The sequence below is a fragment of the Homarus americanus genome, unplaced genomic scaffold (assembly GCF_018991925.1).
Source record: "Homarus americanus isolate GMGI-L3 unplaced genomic scaffold, GMGI_Hamer_2.0 scaffold46197, whole genome shotgun sequence".
NCBI classification, from domain to species: Eukaryota; Metazoa; Arthropoda; class Malacostraca; order Decapoda; family Nephropidae; genus Homarus; species Homarus americanus.
Genome location: NW_024723050.1, coordinates 2,399,471 through 2,420,236, shown reverse-complemented (window position 1 = coordinate 2,420,236; position 20,766 = coordinate 2,399,471). Strand labels below are relative to the sequence as shown.

The 20,766-nt window shown below is 37.0% G+C and overlaps 1 protein-coding gene across 1 annotated transcript in view; it reads left to right on the top strand.

Annotated features, from left to right (window-relative positions):
- The window catches only part of LOC121863257 (DNA polymerase alpha subunit B-like), a 68,139-nt gene extending 48,716 nt beyond the window's left edge, over window positions 1-19,423 (top strand). Inside the window, exons 4-11 of the mRNA XM_042361803.1 lie at window positions 3,205-3,423; window positions 10,286-10,459; window positions 11,668-11,823; window positions 13,328-13,442; window positions 14,055-14,286; window positions 15,917-16,111; window positions 16,953-17,133; window positions 18,328-19,423. Of these exons, the coding sequence (XP_042217737.1) occupies window positions 3,205-3,423; window positions 10,286-10,459; window positions 11,668-11,823; window positions 13,328-13,442; window positions 14,055-14,286; window positions 15,917-16,111; window positions 16,953-17,133; window positions 18,328-18,474 (1,419 nt within the window). The 3' untranslated portion in view covers window positions 18,475-19,423. The remainder of the gene's footprint in view (window positions 1-3,204; window positions 3,424-10,285; window positions 10,460-11,667; window positions 11,824-13,327; window positions 13,443-14,054; window positions 14,287-15,916; window positions 16,112-16,952; window positions 17,134-18,327) is intronic.
- Window positions 19,424-20,766: the final 1,343 nt, after the last annotated feature.

Sequence of the window (20,766 nt, the reverse complement as noted above, 5' to 3'; positions counted from 1 at the left end):
GCCTGTTCTCCATGTACTGTAATCACGAGCTTTCAGTTGCTTATCGAAAAATTTCTTTGTAGCAGGATAACCAGAAATATGTGGTGTGTGTGGTTGGTAGTGCATGGGGAAGAGGAGGGTGGTGGGGGAAGGTTGGGGTAGCGTGGTGGTGACCTCGGCAGCGTTCAGTCACCTGGGCGGCGGCTGGCGGTTGCCGCTGCTGGTGATATTGGCCACCACACCATCCTGACTTCCATCACACCTCTCGCCCTTATTTAATACATCTTCATTTTCCTCAGTCTGTTTCACTCGTAACTGAAACTTGTTGAGGAAGAATCTCATAAGAGTAGGAGGGAACCGGTGGTGGGTGGAGAGTTCCCGCGCTTAGTGACGTCACGCGGGAAGATCAACTTGCTGTGCGCGCCCACCCAACTCCTCTTGGAATGCCAATTGTGGTTTTATACTGAATGTTAATTTATGCTTTTGGGTGTAGTATTGTGGTTTGTTTGATTTTTACCTTTGGGGCAGAGAAATGTGTCACTGGTGCTGGGTGGGTAGGGTTCTGGTGCATGTTGATTCCGCCATGACTAGATCCATACTCATCTAGCAACAGGAGACTACAGCAGCAGCGGGCAGCGGTAGACAAGCAGCATAGTCACGGCTAATCGCTCGTTATGTACGTCATGTACTATTGAATTTGTAACGTGTGGAGACCAATTGTTAGCAGATTATAGGCTGTAGGTGGCGTTGACTTTTGTAAGTACTTGGCATGTGTAGCAATTTATATATGAAAGGAAATACAAAACCTCGTAAATATAGTAAATACGAATTCATCATTATTTCAGGTGTTATACTACAGTATTCCGATACAGTTGGACTTGGAAAACTAAACAAAGAAGGGAGCATTAAAGGGCGTATGTGCAAGGCCAGAAGTCGTCAGACTGGACACTACAAGGGCACACCTGGCTCTAGTGGTTGTTGGATTGTTGACAAAAAGATGAGATTGTTTGTTGGAGATACACTGCTGTACATATCACTACAAGCAATACTGTTGTTGCCAACATGTACAGTAGCTAAATCAACTATCTGTGCAGGTGGGGGGTCGATATGATCCGAAGTTTTACGTGATTAGTGACAGCCCTCATATACCAAAATTTATCGCCTATGGTCGCATTTTATTTCCCACAAAGTATGCACAGACAGTTGTTTTAGCTACTGTACATCACCTTTTATTACTACCAAGACCACTGTAATTATTACTTTTACGGGCTCTTTAATTTGCCTTTGAAGCATACAGTATACGTATTGTACTGTACAGTACATGATCCCATAGGTTGTGTGAATGTGTACATAATGTATTTAGCCCGGGTCCACAAAAATACAAAATATGAATTTTTTTTCTTAAAAAATCTGACTTGGATTTTTTATCCTTCGTGCATTGATTATTTTTTAATAACTACTGGTTCTGTAATTATCACCAACTACACTGCTCCTTGCGTTAGATAACAATGGATGCGTGCATGACAGACACGCCAACCATATTAAAGTACAGTACTGTACATCTTCCCTATGCTGTAGTTGTTTTTGTTCTAGCAGTTCAGCCTGCTACAGCTGGTATAATTCTAATACTGCTGCCAGTGCTGTAGTGTTTTCCTTGATACCATTCTTCACCATAGTACTGTACCTACTTTTGCCATTATATCTTCTAGTCCCTTGTTTAATAACCGACAATACTACGACAGTGACTATTCTTATACAGTACGGTAATCCTTTCTAACACTGTTACTGTTGCCACCACCTCCAATAACTTCTTACTTTTACAGGTACGAATGTGACTTTTTGTCCATTCTACTGTACTACTTTGCTACTTTTATCACTTTCTAATACTTTACAACAGTGACTTAGTACTACTACTGCTATGCTACTTATTTGACTTTACCATTACAAATATTGTTACTGTGTATTCATGTTCATAACTACTGCACCACCTCACACTGAATGTTCTTAAACTAACCATATGACAGGGATGGTACCGCCTGAACTAACCATATGACAGGGATGGTACCACCTGAACTATCCATATGACAAGGGTGGTACCACCTGAACTAACCATATGACAGGGATGGTACCACCTGAACTAACCATATGACGGATGGTACCACCTGAACTAACCGTATGACAGGGATGGTACCACCTGAACTATCCATATGACAGGGATGGTACCACCTGAACTGACCGTATGACAGGGATGGTACCACCTGAACTATCCATATGACAGGGATGGTACCACCTGAACTAACCATTATGACTAGGGATGGTACCACCTGAACTAACCATTATGACTAGGGATGGTACCACCTGAACTATCCATATGACAGGGATGATACCACCTGAACTAACCATATGACGGATGGTGCCACCTGAACTAACCATTACGACTAGGGATGGTACCACCTGAACTATCCATATGACAGGGATGGTACCACCTGAACTAACCATATGACAGGGATGGTACGCCTGAACTAACCATATGACGGATGGTACCACCTGAACTAACCATTATGACTTGGGATGGTACCACCTGAACTAACCATATGACAGGGATGGTACCACCTGAACTAACCATATGACAGGGATGGTACCGCCTGAACTAACCATATGACGGATGGTACCACCTGAACTAACCATTATGACTTGGGATGGTACCACCTGAACTAACCATATGACAGGGATGGTACCACCTGAACTAACCATTATGACTAGGAATAGTACCACCTGAACTAACCATTATGACTAGGGATGGTACCACCTGAACTAACCATATGACATGGATGGTACCACCTGAACTAACCATTATGACTAGGGATGGTACCACCTGAACTAACCATATGACAGGGATGGTACCACCTGAACTAACCATTATGACTAGGGATAGTACCACCTGAACTAACCATTATGACTAGGGATGGTACCACCTGAACTAACCATTATGACTAGGAATGGTACCATTTGAATTTTGCCTGATGACTCGTGTAGTTCATCATTGGATCTCTTATTGAAACACAAATTGAGAGAGAAATCTTTAGTAAGTTTGAAAGCGAGTCTGTTCCATTGTTAACATTTGAATTGAGGTACAGGTATCAGAAATTCTTTGTGATAACTTGACCGTATTACAACATATTTAGTACCAAATGTGATGCAACCGTGTGTTTTGCTCTCCCACAGACTAACAAGCGGCAGTTGACACCAGACAACCGTGGTACCAAACGTCATGTTGGTCCTATTCGCTCCATATCTGCCCAGTTCTCACCAGCTACGCTCTCCCCCAGTGTGGCAACACCATCACAGAAGTATTCCTCCAGGGCAAATGTAGGAGGCATTGTAGCTTCTTATGGGGATGCTGACAATGCATCTTGGAAGGCCAACCCTAACTTTTCACCAAAGGTAATAACAACATCAACTCTTATAATGTGTTCAGAAGATGTTTTGGGATTCAATGTGTTTGTCTAGCACATGGGGCTCTCAAGCATTTTCCAGTGCGACCCCATCCAGTACTGTCGCCTATCCAGTGCGACCCCAAGTCATTACATATGTTGTGTATATGAGGATCCTTAAGAGTAAATATGGACATATTTAACTGTAAAAACAAGTAAGGAAAACGTATTACATAATTGAGAAGTATAAAAATGAACACTGGCAGAAACAGACTACAGCTGTCATGTTTGATATGACATGTTTGTATGATCATTTAATGTTCTATTCCTGGGGATATAATTACATAGTTAAGCAGCATAACATACAATTTTCTTAGTTACAATCGTCATACTGTATGTATTTTGTATGTGGCGTGTGCATCATCCTATTAATTTTCGGTACAAGTTATATCAGTCATAATTCATATGTAACGTGTTTTTTATTATTATTTAATAAATTTTCTGTTAACTGGGGGTATAATTATGTGATTAAACAACTTAGCACACAATTTTCTAGATATAAGTTTGATAAACACCATTGCCGGGAAAGCTGCCTCACGGACATAGGAGCTTCCAAATTGTATCAAAACCTTGATAGCTTGATTTTTAACTGCTGAATGTTAATTTGATAAATAATTCAAAACATTAATACATACAGTGGTCCTTCCATTAACGAGCGGTTCAATTTACGACATTTCAGATAATGAATTAACCCCTCATAAGGATTTTCAGTTCTATTACCGAGTACAACTTCTATTAACGACAGCCTTTACATTTAGTTAACATATTGATAATATATAGTGCAGAAATTAATATAAAGAAGGCATAAGAACCAATGCACTCTGTAAAGAAAATGGCATGTCATCATCGACTGCCTTTACAATCGACTGTTTGCTATGTAAAAAAAGCCATCAGGAATATGACATACACACCTCAAAGTAAATGTTAAAATATTTTATTGTTTTTTAATTATTATTGTACAGTGTACTGTACAGGTGCTCCTCTACTTACAAACGAGTTATGTTCCTGAGACTTGTTTGTAAGTCCAACTTTACTCTTGTAGATACCAAACATATTGTAAAAAATTAAAAATTATAGATATTTAGTACAGCTATACCCTTTAATACAGCTTTAAAACCTGGCTGTCTTCTTCTCTTAGGTAATGTTTGTTCTATCTGGAATTTTCTTCAAAATAATCCAGTCCCATCCACGTTAAACACCTGTTCTGGCAGGTAACCCCCGTCAGTGATGATGTTTGTATCTCTGAAAGTTTGTAAGTTGAACATTCTTAAGTAGAGGAGCACCTGTACTGTATTTTGTTTATATTTAATGTTTTGTTAATTCTAATACGGGTATACAGTACTTTGTATGTACCTTTTCTGTGAGTTGGAACCAATTACCCAATATCCCATTGAAATAATAGTTTCAGTTAACTAAATTTTCAGTTAACGACCGACTCGTGGAACTAATTTTGCTCGTAAATCGAGGGACCACTATATCATAGATGGCAAAATTCACCCTTGCCTCATTGTCAGCCTGTAATTCTACTATTTCGAGGACAAAAGAGCCACACTTTTACATCTGTCTTGAACAGAACTGAACTAAGTCCAAATACTCAGTAAGCAACTCAGGTAATCTATCATTGAAATTTGCTCCCATTTTTTTTCTGCATCCATGGGAAGTAGAGTTCATTGAGCTGAGAACAATTCAAAGGTAGGAGTGAATTTTCTGCTGCATAATGTGTCAAGGTATGCCTTCCCTGAACTGACCTGACTTGACACAAGGAGAGTAACTGCATTATTCCCTTGACCATAATTTATAGTCCTGACTTAACGAGAGAGCACCTGTCAGCCACATCCTTCAGTCCTTGACACCTGGACTATGAGCTTTATGGGACCCCATCGGCCCCAAGACCTCTATGTGACCGCTTATGATGCATTTGCAACCCTTAGTTTGGGAACCACTGTTCTGGGATATTTGCAGAGTAGGTGTTTACCATGTAATAACTGTGCACAAAGAATTTTCCTTGTCTCCTTGGGAGTGCAAAGGCCGTGGTTATGCAATTGTTTTTCTGGTACAGTAGTTTGTGCTTGGGAGCCAGATCCTTTTGTTAGTTGTACTGTATATCACAACCTGAAATGCCCCAAGGTGTTAGTTGAAATTTATGAATGTGCTATGTGCCTAAGTAGGGTATCCTAGCTTAAGTTTACAGACTACCTGATGGTACAGTCTTGTTCAAGATTTTTCGAACATTGCTGGAGATAGCTGGCAACTCGAGGCCGTTTGTTAACTATAGTACGTAGTATAATATAATACGAAACAACAAAGCCCAACCATTAAATTAAGTAATGGGAACTAAGTAACCAATCACCGATCACATTTACATTTATTCATAATTTTTACTTCATACTACAGTAAACAAACGGCCTTGAGTTGTCAGCTGTCTCCAGCAGTGTTCGAAGAATCTTGAATGAGACTGTACAATTAGGGTGATATCTTGAGAAAATGATGGTCAATAAAGTATTAAATGTTAACTTGATTGATTTTGCCCCATTGAGCAGACCCTTGACTCATTGGTGTAATGGAATTAATATTCTCATGTTGACCAGGAAATACCTGAAATGTGCCCAAGAATGATTAGGAGTGGTTAGGTATTATGAGTCATGTCAATAATTCCCGACTTGGGTGCGTAATTTTATATGCTGGTGTATAGTACTGTACCTAATATATCCAGGGCTCTTAGGGAGAGGTGAAAGAAAAAGGAAAACGGCAGATAATTTATTAAACAATGATTTAGACCAGAAATATTAAGACGAAGATCCCAGATTAAGAGTTTTCACTAAATTTAAAATGTAAATATAGATTTTATTGTACTGCACAGGTACTACTGTGCAGACATGCCTCTTACAATGCTCTAGAGGTGTTCCAGGAAAACTGGTCACAAAGTACTGTTGGTATAACATGATCTGATTCTGTAGAAGCATTCAGAGCAGCTCTATTTCTTACTTATGAGAGAGATACAGTATGAGGGTTGCTTTGGGTATTGGTAATGCACCTTGTATACAGCGAGAATAGTGGAGTGAGAAAAAAATAACTTCTCTACTCACCAGTGCATTCAGTCAGTTTATGTAAGGATGTAGTCAAACCCAAGTTACAATAAATACTGTATCAACTTGCTCATCTGCCTCCATATGTCATATAACTTGAACTTTTACATGAATACTGATCATCCTTGATAGCCTGGCTGTATTACAAGCACTCATTTTCAGAATTTTTTCTAGATATACTAGGTCAAAGATCAGTTAAAAGAGTCAGCACAGCTGAAGTAAATACTGTACATATCAGTGGAAAGTGTTCAAAATTGAGAGGCAGGTGCTGATTGGCTGAGCAGTAATCGGCACACATCACTGTTGTCATTGGTTTAGCGCATAGCTTGGAAAAGGAGCATTGTATCTCACGGAAATTTGGCAATGTTCCATAAATTTTTTGTTTTATAGCATTATGTTGGTAAGGTATTCTAAGGTTAGTTTTATTAAGAGGTATGCCTATACTGTATTGTACACTTAATGTGGAGACAAAATGATCAAGATGTCATATTTTCCAAGATATAAGTAAGAATACCTTAACCCTCTCGGCTTCGCACGACACCATTGCGGCATCGAACATAAAAGGCGAAAAAACTTATGCTCAGCCTCGCAACGCCAACGTATGGGCTAAATTTTAAAATTACTAAAAAAAAATATTCCGTGAAACTGACTGAGCTTTGGACGCCATTTGACAGACGGCGTTTTCTTTGTGTGGGCCTAATCACCTTCCCTGAGACGGTCTTGGTCATCATGTGCATGGCAGCGCAGCCTGAAGCAGTGTTGCTCTGGCCATTAGAGTTAGGGGAGGGTGCGCTGTTCGGCCCTTTAATTATTCCATGAGTTTTTATATTATTTTTCCTTACACCACGATATTCTACATGCTTTGTTCTTTATTTTGGTATATAGTGCATGTCAATGAACACCATGCTACAAGGAAAATGTGAATGGAAATCGAGATGTTACTTAACATTTTCCTACTTTTCAACTTTTACTCGAAAATGGTGGTTTAAATTTCAAGAATTTTAAATTTTTTGTGGTTTCATACAATTTTATGCTAGAGGAGACCCCATTACAGGTAGTACTGCTATAACGCGATAATTGTGTTCTTGTAAAATATCGTGTTATAGAAAATCGCGTAATAGAAATAACAGGGCTTATGGAGAAAATAGGGTTAGGTGCAGATTACTCGAAATCGAAAAAATTTAGTAGTTAGCCTAACACAAAGGATAGCAGTCTAAATAAATGTTACATTCATATCTAATAATGAAATCATACAGTAAATGTAACACTTTGCCTTGAAAAAATATGAATGTAACTTGATGGGGGAAAAGGGTGATTTTGAGGTTGATAACATCAAGCTTCTCTTCAAGGGTTATAGCCTTTCATTTACGATCATCACCGGGAATTCTATCACCAGAACGCTTCTTGGAGATATTCTTCTTTACCATATTCTCAGTTAATACCACAAAATTGGAGAAATAGTAAGCAAATATCGCGTTATAGCAAACAAGCGTTCGCGTTAAACAAATATCGTTCCTCTATTCATAAATCGCGTTAGAGCAAATTCGCGTTATCAAAACACGTGTTATAGCAGAACTCACTGTACATTTAATAAAACAATCCATGGCAATGAAATGAGCCCTGATTTTTTTTTCTCTTTCTACTCAACGATTTTTCAGCAAAAACCTCCGAGGTCGAGCGTAAGTTTTCATGCACTTGTGTGTCTCAGGCTCCGAGGCTGAGCGGGTTAAAAGAAACCTCACTCAGTCAGATATGTTGTAGACAAGTGGTAAGCCATTCAGAGGAGTCAGTTGTTTCATGTACTGCACACCATGTGGTTCTAATGAGTGATTAATGATAGTAATAAGTGGGAGAGATTTGGGATATGGTGATAGATGTTGCTTGGCTCTGGGTACATTCCCTATATGGCTGACATGGAAAGAATTTTATTACCATTTTGTTTCATTCATAAATCAGAGAGAAGTTGGGTAAGAATGATCATTTTACTTTAGAAGCTTATGATTAGGAGGGGGATGGAAATTGAGTGTACTGTACAGTTTAACATATTTGCTCTTTTTGGTGTCACTGTGTACAGGAAATTAGCTTAGTTTTATACTGAGTTTTGCTCACTATTTAATTTAAAGCCATTCATGCACTTAAATTAATACTGCAATGATTTGGTGGTGTATAGACTGAAAAATTAGAGAGTATTAATAACACCTGTAAATTTTGCCTGCTAAACCAACCAACTAAATTAAAAGAAATTTCAGGTGTACAGTGCACTTTCGTGTCAACACATAGTTTTGTGTTTGTATTAAATATTGAGGCTTTATTAATGTTCATAGTACTGTACTGTATGTTACTACAGGGTATTCATTCTGTGAATTATAGTTTCCTTTTATAGACAGTTTCTTTTATGCCTTAAATAAAAAAAATGCACAACTGGCATGTGAACATACCTCATGCTCTTGTATTGTACATCTCTCCCCAGTATAAATGAGGTTTTGTTTTTGTCAAGTTACTGTAGATTAGGGATGTTTTTAACTTTATAAGAGACTTCATCTTGAAAACACAGTTAAATTCATTTGTTCACTTGAACCATGATTCTTTGTGACTAATGTAGGAGCCCCATAGTTATACAGTACAGTACAGCAGTAGAATGTCCTGGTCTTTCATTTCTTGATATACACATTGCTTACTTTGTTCACTATACGTGTACATGTAATACATAGCATGTCTTTCCAAGCATTCAAAGTCATTAAGCATGACCTGAACATTTCCCACATTTTAGTTGATGGTCTTGTCTGAAAAAGAATAACAGCAGTATTGTACAGTACATAAAACACAGGCTTAAGGTTTGTACGTACTAGATATCTCTGAAGTGAAATTTATCCTTCGCTTGCACAATGAGTTATAAATACATGTATGCAGAAGGAATGAAGGATACATTAAAGAGTTTTCACAAGGGAAGGAAGAAAGCAAGAAGAAAAAAACAGTAGAAACTAAATAGTATATTGTAATAGCATTAACAATCTTTAAAAGTTTGGTGTGGAGGATTTAATGTCACTTACCATGAAGTAGTCTACCTTGTGGTTCCAGCCAAATATTTTTTCTTATAACTTGTCACCTTTGGCTCTCACTTAAGTGGTCTATCAATATACAGTAGTAGATTTGTTTTTATTTTGATTTCTGTATATCATGAAGTGTGCTTTATAAGGATGACTCTTAATTTGAACAATGAAAATTACAGTACAGTACTTGAAAAATATTGGGGGCAGCAAGATTAAATTTGTGACTGCCGGTACTGATTTGGTAGTTATTTTGGCTGTACGGCACACGTTGCTTAATACTGTACAATGCTTGCTAGGTAATATGTATTAAAAAGAAAGACTCAACTTTTGTCAGTATACAGTGTTATTAATATGAAAGGAATTACATCTAGGGTATTTAAAAAATTAGTTGTGTACTTAAGCTAAAACTGCAAATCTCACTGCAGATCCCCTTGTTAAATTTAAGTGATTTATTAACTTTGCAAACACTTGTCTCCTTTTTTATTCATACAAAGAGATCTGCGATTTGCTGTCAAGCAAGACTGATTGATTACAGGCTATTGGTTGTGACTTTTCCAGTGTTGAAGAATTTACTCGGTAATTCAGTTTTGTCAGATTTTACACACACTCCCTTTGCTGTAGGTTTTTTTATTCTGTGAGGTCATTTTAATTTTCAGTTCATGTCTGTGTTCTACAGGTGAAGCTGCTGGCCATGGGAGGTGAGGAGTCCTTGAATCAAACATACAAGTACATGTTTGAGAAATTAGGGGATGCAGCTGAGGCATTAGATGATGCCATAGTCGTCCTGGCAGAGCAGATGAAAGAAACTCTTGGGGTGGAAGAATACTCTGAGTTTAAAACTGTCAGCAATGTATGTACTATACTGTATAGTATTACCCTCAGTTGTACATATAGGGTTAAAGGAAGCTTAATCTGAGCCCATAATACTACAAGGGTTTGTTGAGGCAGTGGTATTACATGTGGAAACTTGAGTGAGTGAGAAAACAAATTATGTGTACTTGAGGAAACTTGTATTAATTTAACCTTAATGTAGTGTGGTATAAATTGAGAATATTAAAAACACAAGCTGGGAGTTGATACTGAAATTATTAATAAATGACTGCTGTATTGTGTACAATCAGAGGCAAAGGTCTTGTCGCGGTTTTGTCCGAAGATTAATTATAACTCTTGAAACGTTGTGAGCCCCCTACCACAAGGCAGAGCGCATCAAAAGTTTCCCCCCTTCGGCATATGTTTTTGTCAAATTTCACAACACGACTTTTGTCTTTCATTGTACATGTATAGTGAAAATGAAATTATTCCTTAGCCAGAGCATAGATTGTTTGCCTTAACCATCTGTCTCTCTGGTCTGATAATAAAATTTGGCTCTTGCCATTTTCCATGAAAGATTTTGAAAAATTCTACAGGCCCTTTGGAGAGTTAGTAGATGTGTATATTGTAAAGTGGACCATGCTGTTGTGTGTTTCTCTCCCCAACCTTGAGAACATAGAGAGGTGTCTAGTGGATGGGTGGAGCTAGGTTGTAGAAGATGGTCGGTAAACCCAAATTTTGTAAATTTGTATGGGTGGGAAGTATCCAGAGCAGAGCATATTTTGGTACAATAATGAGAATGACAGCGAAGGAAGGAAAGGAGAATACATGTTGGTATATTTAATTCTGATTTTAACCATCCTGCATTTTGGTAGGAAAGGTTTTGAAAAGTTAACAGATTTTTTAAATTGGTAGAAGCCATTAGAAAAAAATTAAAGAAGCAAGCTGGCAGGTATGAATGAGTATACTACAGAATAGGGACAAATATGGATTACTTCTGAAGTTATTTTGGAGCCATTTTTTAAGTATATTGTACCATTTTGGTGGTACATACTGTATAGTTAACTCCCTCTTTTTTATGTCATTGAAGGAGTTTAAACATTCTTGCCTTTCAATGTAGCATCTTACTGCATATTTATTCATAATTTTTTTTTAGGATCACTTATGGTCAGTCAGTAACTTGATTTTGTGCTACTTATTTTAAGTAACTTCTGTTTTCAGTGTCTCTGAATGGTCTTATAATTGCAGGAGAGCGAATGGGTCGTGGGCCGTATCTGTTGTGACAGTGTTGGTCGCCTAAACGCTGCATCTGTGTTGCTGGAGGGTTCACGAGAGGCCAGTTCTGGGGAGACTGTCCCAGTAGATTTGTCACGATTGACTGAATACTCCCTTTTCCCTGGCCAGGTTAGTCGACCTTTGTTCTTGTTTTCATGTCTTTTAATTTTAACATTTGTACAGCATTTATAGGAGTTTGGTGGCTAAGTGGATGCAGTATTTGCCTCCAGGCCTAAGGGTCATTGTTTTGATCCCAGTGTACTCCCTGTCCACCAAACTGTAAAATTAGTTTGGGAAGTAAAGGAGTCGAGTGCACACTGTCCAAATGGGTAGTCATGCCTATACAACCCATTTAATTTTCACTACATTTATAAGGTGGGTGCTGTGTTGTCATGAAGTGAGTTCCATAGGCAATCATTGGTATTTTTGCTTAAATATTGTTTGTTGGTTGAACAAGACGTCAAATTAATTTTGTCGACCATAAAAAAGTAAGTCTTCTGTAGTGTTGCTTATATCTTGTCTTCTGTAGTGTTGTTGCACAGGCCAATAAGGTATAGGCATACCCCCGAAAACCGACTCGTATAGGGACTGTGAAAAGTTGTGGGTTAGTGAATCGGCGGTTATTAAAGCAATTAATCCCAAAAGACAATAACAAATGCAGGAGGTTAAGGACTGGCCACCCCCCAAAAACTTCCATCTGCCTGTGATATATATCTGTAGTGCACACTGTCAAGTAAGAAATAAAGCTAGCATATTAAGCACTAAATAAGAAGTGTAAAGCATAAATTGAGATTGCCATTTTCCTTTGTTGAGGATGGTAGAGATGGTCTAGGGTGGGAAGTTCAGGTCTACCAGTCATTGCTGGTCCATCATCACCACTTATTACACCTTATCACGTCAAATCAAACTGCCCCATCCAAGAGGAACTATCACTGGGGTGTTTAGGCATGATTGCAGAAATAACGAATAAACACGAAGTTGGAACCACATGGTAAGTGTAAACCAGTGCAGAGAGGCAGGAATGAATCGGAGGCAGCGCTCAGTGCTTTCTCGTGGCAAAAATTTGCATCACGCCACTGCCTGCCAAATTCAAAACGGATTTGCCGCTCCTGCAATCGTCGGATCTCTGGGGTATCAATGAAACTTGCAGGGAATTTCACCAATATATAATAGGCTGTTAATGAGACATTAGTTTTCGGGGTATACCTGTAACAATTTATTTTCAGTAACTATTATTATACAGTACATATATATCTTCACATAGCTAATTTCATATGTTGTGTGTGCAAACACATACATGTACAGTAGGTGTTTACAGGGTACACTATGTGTAATGTATTAGTAAGAACATACATTTGACTTTGTTGTTCCATAATATTAACAAGGTAAATTCCAGTTTTCATACATTCATTATGGTAAAATTTTTCAGTACAATTTGGCATTTGTTTCAGCAGATGTTTATCCCTTGGCAGATTATGTGGCCACTGTTTGGCAAGTAATTGTTTCAAAATTCTTGCTGCTTGACACCGAGTAACATTGCTTGCCAACTAAGGGGTGATTGTTGGGCTGATGGAAACTTCAACTCATCTTTCTTCATAAGAAGCAAATTGTTACATTTCTATTTGTATTTCAGATAGTAAGTATCAAAGGAGTGCACACAACAAGCAACAAGCTCATTGCTCAAGAGTTAGTCCTTGGGAAAGTCCTACCACCCAGCACTTCACCAATTACTATCAACAGTACCATGGGTAATTAGTCCTTAACTATTACATTATCAATAGTGTCACAAATATCATATTTCACATTGAAAGTAAAATACTGTATACTGTATCACCCAATTTATAGTTGCTAAAGTCTGTTAGATTGTGATCACCCTTCATTTGTCGTCAATAGGTTACACATCTTGGCTCTCGGGATAATCCTCTTTGTATACGTAAATGGCTATTTTAGTTGCCTCCATTTATTATTTGAATTTGACCTAGAATTCAGTTTACTCCCATTGAAATTTCCTTTTTATTGTTCCATCAAGATCCACAATGCAGTCTGTTTGGCATGAGATTGGTTAATTAATTGGAGTTATTTTAAGAGTAATGAACTAGAACTTGTTCAGAATGTTCTGTTCTCATACTTGTACATACCACTGCTTTTAAAGTCCTCCAAAGTGTATAATGCAAAATGGGTCAAATGTAGTTTAGTGGTTTGAGAGTCAATTGTTTCTTCACTGAGAAGTAAATTTGTTTGAGATGTTAGATAAGTGTTTCATTACTTTTCACAGTGTAATGCCTTACAGATTTTGTAAACTTGATTTCTCAGAAATCATATTCTATCATAAGTGTGATATAAACCATCCTCTCCAACAGGTCCAGTACAAATTGTGGTGGCTTGTGGACCTTTCACGACAACAGAAAACCTCCTTTACGAGCCACTCACTGATCTGCTGACTGTTATGCACAAGAACCCCCCACACCTGCTGATCCTTCTTGGTCCCTTTCTCGACGCTGCTCATCCACTGGTCGCTAACAATGAGCTGGGGGAAACTCATGATGCGGTGTTTAATCGTTGTATTAGAATCATTACAACTACATTAGAAAAGTAAGACTCCCTGTGTTATGTTGATGACTGGCTTTTGCTTTTCCAGAATGTTTTGTATTGAAAGGAAGTTTATCTAACTCAATCCAAGAATCATTTATACTGCAGTGACCCATGTGGCAGTGATCTTAGTCTAACCCTATTTTGAGCTGTATATTTTCTGCCAACACCTTATATAGTCCATCTGCCTGGTCTACCCTATACTTCTGTTACATAGATTCATAAATGTAAATAAATGTCGCAAAGGCGTAAATACAAAATCAATAATAGCCATTTAGCGAGTTTTAGACAAACGAAAAAATAAAATAAAACCTGTAGTTAACTTTTATATTTTCTCTTGGCTTCTCCATATATTTACCCCTACTGTGAGCTGTGTTTTCAGTTATCACTCATATTCCTGTTCCTTATTCATTCCTAATCTAACAACTAACTAAAACAAATATTTGCTTTTCTTTGCAAGTCCACTTCTTATTTTTCTTTATCTCCTAATTCTTAAGTTCTTGCTTAAGTAGTTCAATTCCAGCACCTTTTAAAAAAAATCTGTTAATCACACATTTCTGGTACCTTCTCATAATACTTCCCCACATAGTATTAAATCTTAAGTTTGTGGGACTAACATTTACCCTACAGTGAAGCCCTGCTGTTGAGTGCTTCATGCCTTTTGTTTATTAGGTGTTAAGAGACAAGCTCAATAGAACTATAGGAATTTCTTTTCATAGGAGTTGAGCAAACATGTCTGACAAACTGATTTATGAATTTATCTGAAACATTGAGAGATTAAGGCAATTGGTATCTGAAGTATGCACATGAAAGGATTTGTGGTATTCCTGGATATTTATTAAACAAAATGTTGAACAGTCTCAAAGATCAGTATCCATTTTTTCTCTTTACTTGTTTTTGAGTTCTCTTTCAACACTAGAGTATCACAAATACTTGTTATTCCTTAACAGCCTCTTTTTAGTGTTACAGTATTATGTGGTACAGCGCAATCATGAAGCTACTGCATTTCTACTTTTCTTATTAAGCATAACAACTCATTTTGTCTCCTGCCTCAACCTTGGACAATTCATTCATTGCTTATCCCAACTTGAATATAGATTCCTGTAGGATCCATACTTGGTAACCAACCTTATTTTCCTCGCTTTTACTTCAATATCTACCTTATATCAACAATTGCATTGCCAGTTTTTAAAGATGTGCATACGAGAATTGATAGAGTAGCTACTGTAATTGATATGCTGTATTGCAGTTAGAAGGGTGCAATTATTGCAAAAGTAGTTTAAAAGCAGATAGTAATTAGTAGTGTGATGTTAGGTACAGTACTACTGTTTATGTTTATAGATAATTAGTGTGTATTAAATTAATATTGTTCACTGAATTACATTTAGCTTTTATTGAATTCAGCCATTCTATGTAATGAGAAATTCCCTCATTCAATGCAGTAGTTTAGTTTAATGCAGAAAAAGAACACATATGATAGGATTGACATTACTTACACATTTTGTCATGTCTTGGTAAATACTAGCAGGAAAGGAGTTTTTATAAGGTTGCTTATGAGGCTATGTATTAAGCTCAACCATTGTAAGTTGTACAGTACATTCCTAATCTTTGCTAATTTTTTTTTTTTCCACAGTTCGGGAACACAAGTAATTCTTGTACCATCCTGTCGAGACATATGCACTCCTATGGTGTATCCAACTCCACCATTCACAGTGGGAGGAAACATTATGTGTGTCAGTGATCCAGCATTACTTGACATTGAAGGTGTTGTTGTGGCTCTAACTGCTACAGACATCCTCCTTCACCTTGGCAAGGAAGAGGTCTCCTTGTAAGTTTCTTTAATATACAGTACATGTATATATTTACTGGACTTAAAATGTCCAGAAATTGCAGACCTTTTAAGTGTCATAAAAAGCAAGCAGTGTGGAACAGGCAAAATGTTGTTAGTCAATAGTCATGTTTATAGAACCTACTGATGCAGCTAAGAATGTTTTAATTGATTGTAGTGCGAAGAAAATTTGAAAGAGCCCCTGCTGTCTAGTGGGATAAGCAGTGTAAGGTGTGATGCAAGGTTTAATTAAGGTCAACCAAAGTAAACTGCATAATTACCTTGTGAAGGATGGAGTGCTTGAGTTAAAATTTTGAAATTTGAAAGTTATTCATATTGGTCAGAATTAATTCTATATTGAAATCTATAGGGTTAAGAATAAACCACTAGGACTAGACCAATAAACAGTTGCACAATTTTATTTTATGGTATTGATCATGTGTGTAAACTAGTGTTTCCTCGTGTATCCTACAAGAAAACCATCCTTTTACCTCCTGACGATATTCATGAATTTATTTCTTTGTTTATCTTAATAATAGAATAATACCACATTTCTTGTTGTAAAGAATTTTATTACAATGAAATAGGAAATATCAAGTTGTAATTACAGTACAGTATACTATATGAAAGGATTGTGCCTACTGTTAAGTTCTTGGTGCTTGTAATCTTTGGTAATATGAAAACAGTAGTGTCTCCAGCTATTTAATATACTGTATTTATAAAACTAAGCATTGGTGGAAGAAAAGTGGACTTGCCACCCATTTATCATTGTGTAACAGAAATGATTAGTTCTTACTTGGAACAACTTAATGTTGACAATTTTTCACGCATTATCCTACAGCCAAGGCTCAGACCGTTTGGGAAGACTAACTCGTCACCTTTTATGGCAGCAGAGTTTGTATCCTCTTTACCCAGGACCAGAGGACATTTGTGTTGACCAAGAACAAGCAGAAACTCATGGACGGCTTCCGTGTAATCCACATGTGCTTATTCTTCCTTCAGACCTTCGATACTTTATCAGGGTTAGTGAAGTATTAACACGTGGGAATAATTTTAAGCAGAAAATATTTGAAATGATATCCAACAGACTACTGGCATGCTATGTTACCACAATGTGTGTAGGAAAACAATGCAAGGAAATTAAACCAAAATCCAAGTAGACTATAAATACTAGGGAATTTACTAAGTGACCTGGCGCTGACACCTTTCAGGCTTTCAAGAACCTAAATGCTTTCCTTCACAAAAAACATCCAGTAAACCCTTGAGTGTCCGGACATATTAGCTGGTTAAGGGGGTCCAGAATTTTACCAAGTGGGAGTTCTTCTGTGCAATAATTATCATGTGTGCTTCCTTTCATATTATCTCATTTATTATTAAAATGGATACATGTACTGTGTTTTCTTTAATGGGGATACAGTACAGTGAGCTAATAGGTGCAAGATGACACTCCATGTGTAAATGTTGTGGGGGGGGAGGCTGGCTGTTGCCACATTTGCCAGTTTGTTTTAACAGTTCATTGTTATATTTTTTCATATGATCAGCCTCTTATGGTGTATGCTTCATCATAAATAATATACATTTATAAATAATAGAAACAATTTGTAATTTTGCTACAAAATAAAAGGACCACTCATCCTTTCCTGCCTATAAGGAGGAGGGGGGCTATTTGTTGCTGTATTCACGTTTTTTTATTTCGTTGTTATATTCACGTATGATCAGCCTCTTATGGTAAAGTTGAAAACATAAGGACAGCCAATGTTGTAGTTGTGTGTTTTTACTCGGATGACGAAGTTGCCAAGTCATCAGGTTCAACTCTAACAGAAGCTGTAGGACATAACTTTTTCTCTGTTGTTTTTGGTTTATATTTAACTTTATCTGTGTTATTTTTGTTGGTTTATTAGGATATTCCTTTATTACAGGTACTAATTCGTCAAAAAGGTAGGGTAAATAAGGCAAAATTTAGCCAAGCATCGAAAGTACCAGACTCATATTCATTTTCTCCATAGGAAGTTGTATTTAAATTTAGACGATTTGAATTTTGCGAGGTTTTTACAGTCTAAATAGGTTTCCAAATATGAGATCCTACTGTACAGTGTAAAGTTAATACAGTATCTGAAAATTTTCATTGTTTCTAATGTCATGCTTATCTATGTGATAGTGTATGGTGTTTATAAAGTAAAGCATGAAATGTAGTTTATTTCCTGCTTCTCTTACAGGATCTGGAGAATTGTGTGGTTGTGAATCCTGAACGTCTGGCCAAGGGTCTTGTGGGAGGTACCTATGCACAGTTAGAACTTCACCCACCCTCAAAAGATGAAAAAAGTATGATTAGTCATGTGAATGGTCAAATTGTTAAAGTTTAAGAAATATATATATATACAGTAAAACCTCGATTGACCGACCACATATGGGGAGAAGGGCCGTCGGTTAATAGCAAATAAAGTCTACGGAAATATAACATACATTTTCAAAGTACCCATCCGTAACCTACCTAATTTATGTCCCTCTATTCATTTTTGTTCATTTGCCATTCATATTTCAATAGCTTTTGCTTTAAAACATTAACCACTTTCGTAAATAAATATGAAACAGCACAGAAACCCTGAATAAAAAAAAGGAAAAGTCAAAGAACATAATACTTTAATAAAAAACTTTTATTTATGAAGTACTGTACTGCACATAAGCAGTATCCAAACACCTTAGAAAAAAATAAAATGGTGTTTACAGTACCATAATCCTTCCATGAATGTATGTACAGTAGAGCCACTGTGTTGTAGAGGATTAGTTATCTGAATCACTCCTCTATTGACATGACAAATGGATCATCGGCACGATTATCTGAAGCATTAGCTCAGGAGGAGGGGGGTTGAGGATTAGCTGAGGTAGATGGCCCAGGCTCGCTTGATGGTGTTTTAGAGGGTTTAGGTTTAAAGGAAGTATCAATCTTCACCTGATTGAATTTCTGGTATTGCCTTTTTATAATCAACTCTCTCAATGTACGTAAATGTTCGTAGTGCAGATGGAAGGCAGGATCATTGCTGTAATCAATGTGTTCAATTATACGGTCGATCCAGTCACGCATATCAGACAGCTTTTCACCTTTAAAGTTACTTGCCTCATCATCATCATTATCTTCATCATCGCCTTGATTCTGAACACTGGCAGCAATTTCTGCTTCCGACAGTATCTGGTAACCAGATACAGTGACCCCTCCGTTAACGAACTCAATCCGTTCCAGAAGGTCGTTTGTTAACCGAAACCATTGTTTCAATGGGTTTTTGGGTAATTGGTTCCAGCTCACCGAAAATTTCCTAAATTCAACAAAAATGGTAGAAAAGTTCACTTACTTTGAGGTGTGTATGTAGAAGGCTCCTGGATGATGATGATGATGGGATTTAGAATGAGGTTGGAGGAGAAGGAAGAAGAGAAGGCATTGGGGTGGAAGAGAAGTCACCCCATGGTGCCATTTCACCCATAAAATTTTAGCTCTTGGTGTAATTCAAGATTATTTTCTTTAAATCAACACTGCACTGCATTATATATTGTCAATATGTAAAATATATTTCAAAATGACCAATAATTTGCTTGGAAACACAGAAAAAAAGCATTTAGTTGAAGAGAGTCTCAAGCAAGATGTTACCTCCAGTGAAAACAGAGAGAGACTAACTCCTGTTTGCTGTGTTAAGAGGCTGGATGCCGCGCATTAAACTAGTCACTTTACCTTCAATTATGTTCAATAATTGTTAAAATGACCTAAAAAATTGAATATTAAACTTTTAAAATTATTGAATAGTATAAACTTCTTGATATTTACTAAAATAGTAAGGAATTTAAGCCCTAGAACCGATTAATGTATTGGCGGACTGATACTAAAGCTGGTTGCCCGGTCAGTGCAAGCGAAAACATGTTGAGGTCGGTTCGTAAGAACTTCGTTAACCGAATTTTTTTTCGTTAATAGAATTGAAGATCCTTATGGAAGGCAGTTCGTTAATCGAAATTACGTTAACCGAGGTGTTCGTTAAACGAGGGGTCACTGTACACAAAAAATATATAAGTGCAATATATTTTTTCCATAAAATGCATGTTATTGTGAGTGACGCCTCACTCACACCAGCTGTCCTGCGTGAGTCAAGCGCCCGGTAGCATCAGGTCTAAGTCATGTTCGTTATCACACGAGTGATACACCACGAAAAAACTTAGTTTTCAGAGCTTTTCAGCTTTTGTAATTCTGGATAAAGAATTGTCAACTTGTATAAGATTTGTTTATTTAATGCACAATATGCACTGAGTAAACAAACATTTTTTTTATCGAAGCGCTATATGCACTGGGATATGGAAAATCAAATTTATTTAGTTATTTTTAGGTGTCTGAGATCAACGGTTAATCGAGGTTTTACTGTATATATATAGATTTTTTTTTCACTGTATATAATGGACACTTATGCAGGGTTTACAATAAAAGAGAAAACTACATACAATTGTACAACTTTTCACCATATTTGATTACTATTGTGTTTTATGATGTGCAGAATAAAATAAGTTTATACTTTTCATTACTAGTTTTATTGTTAAATACATATTATTTATTATATAAAGAGGGGAGCATAAGACGGAATTTAAATTTCTCGGAAAATCATCCCAAAACTGGAATTTTC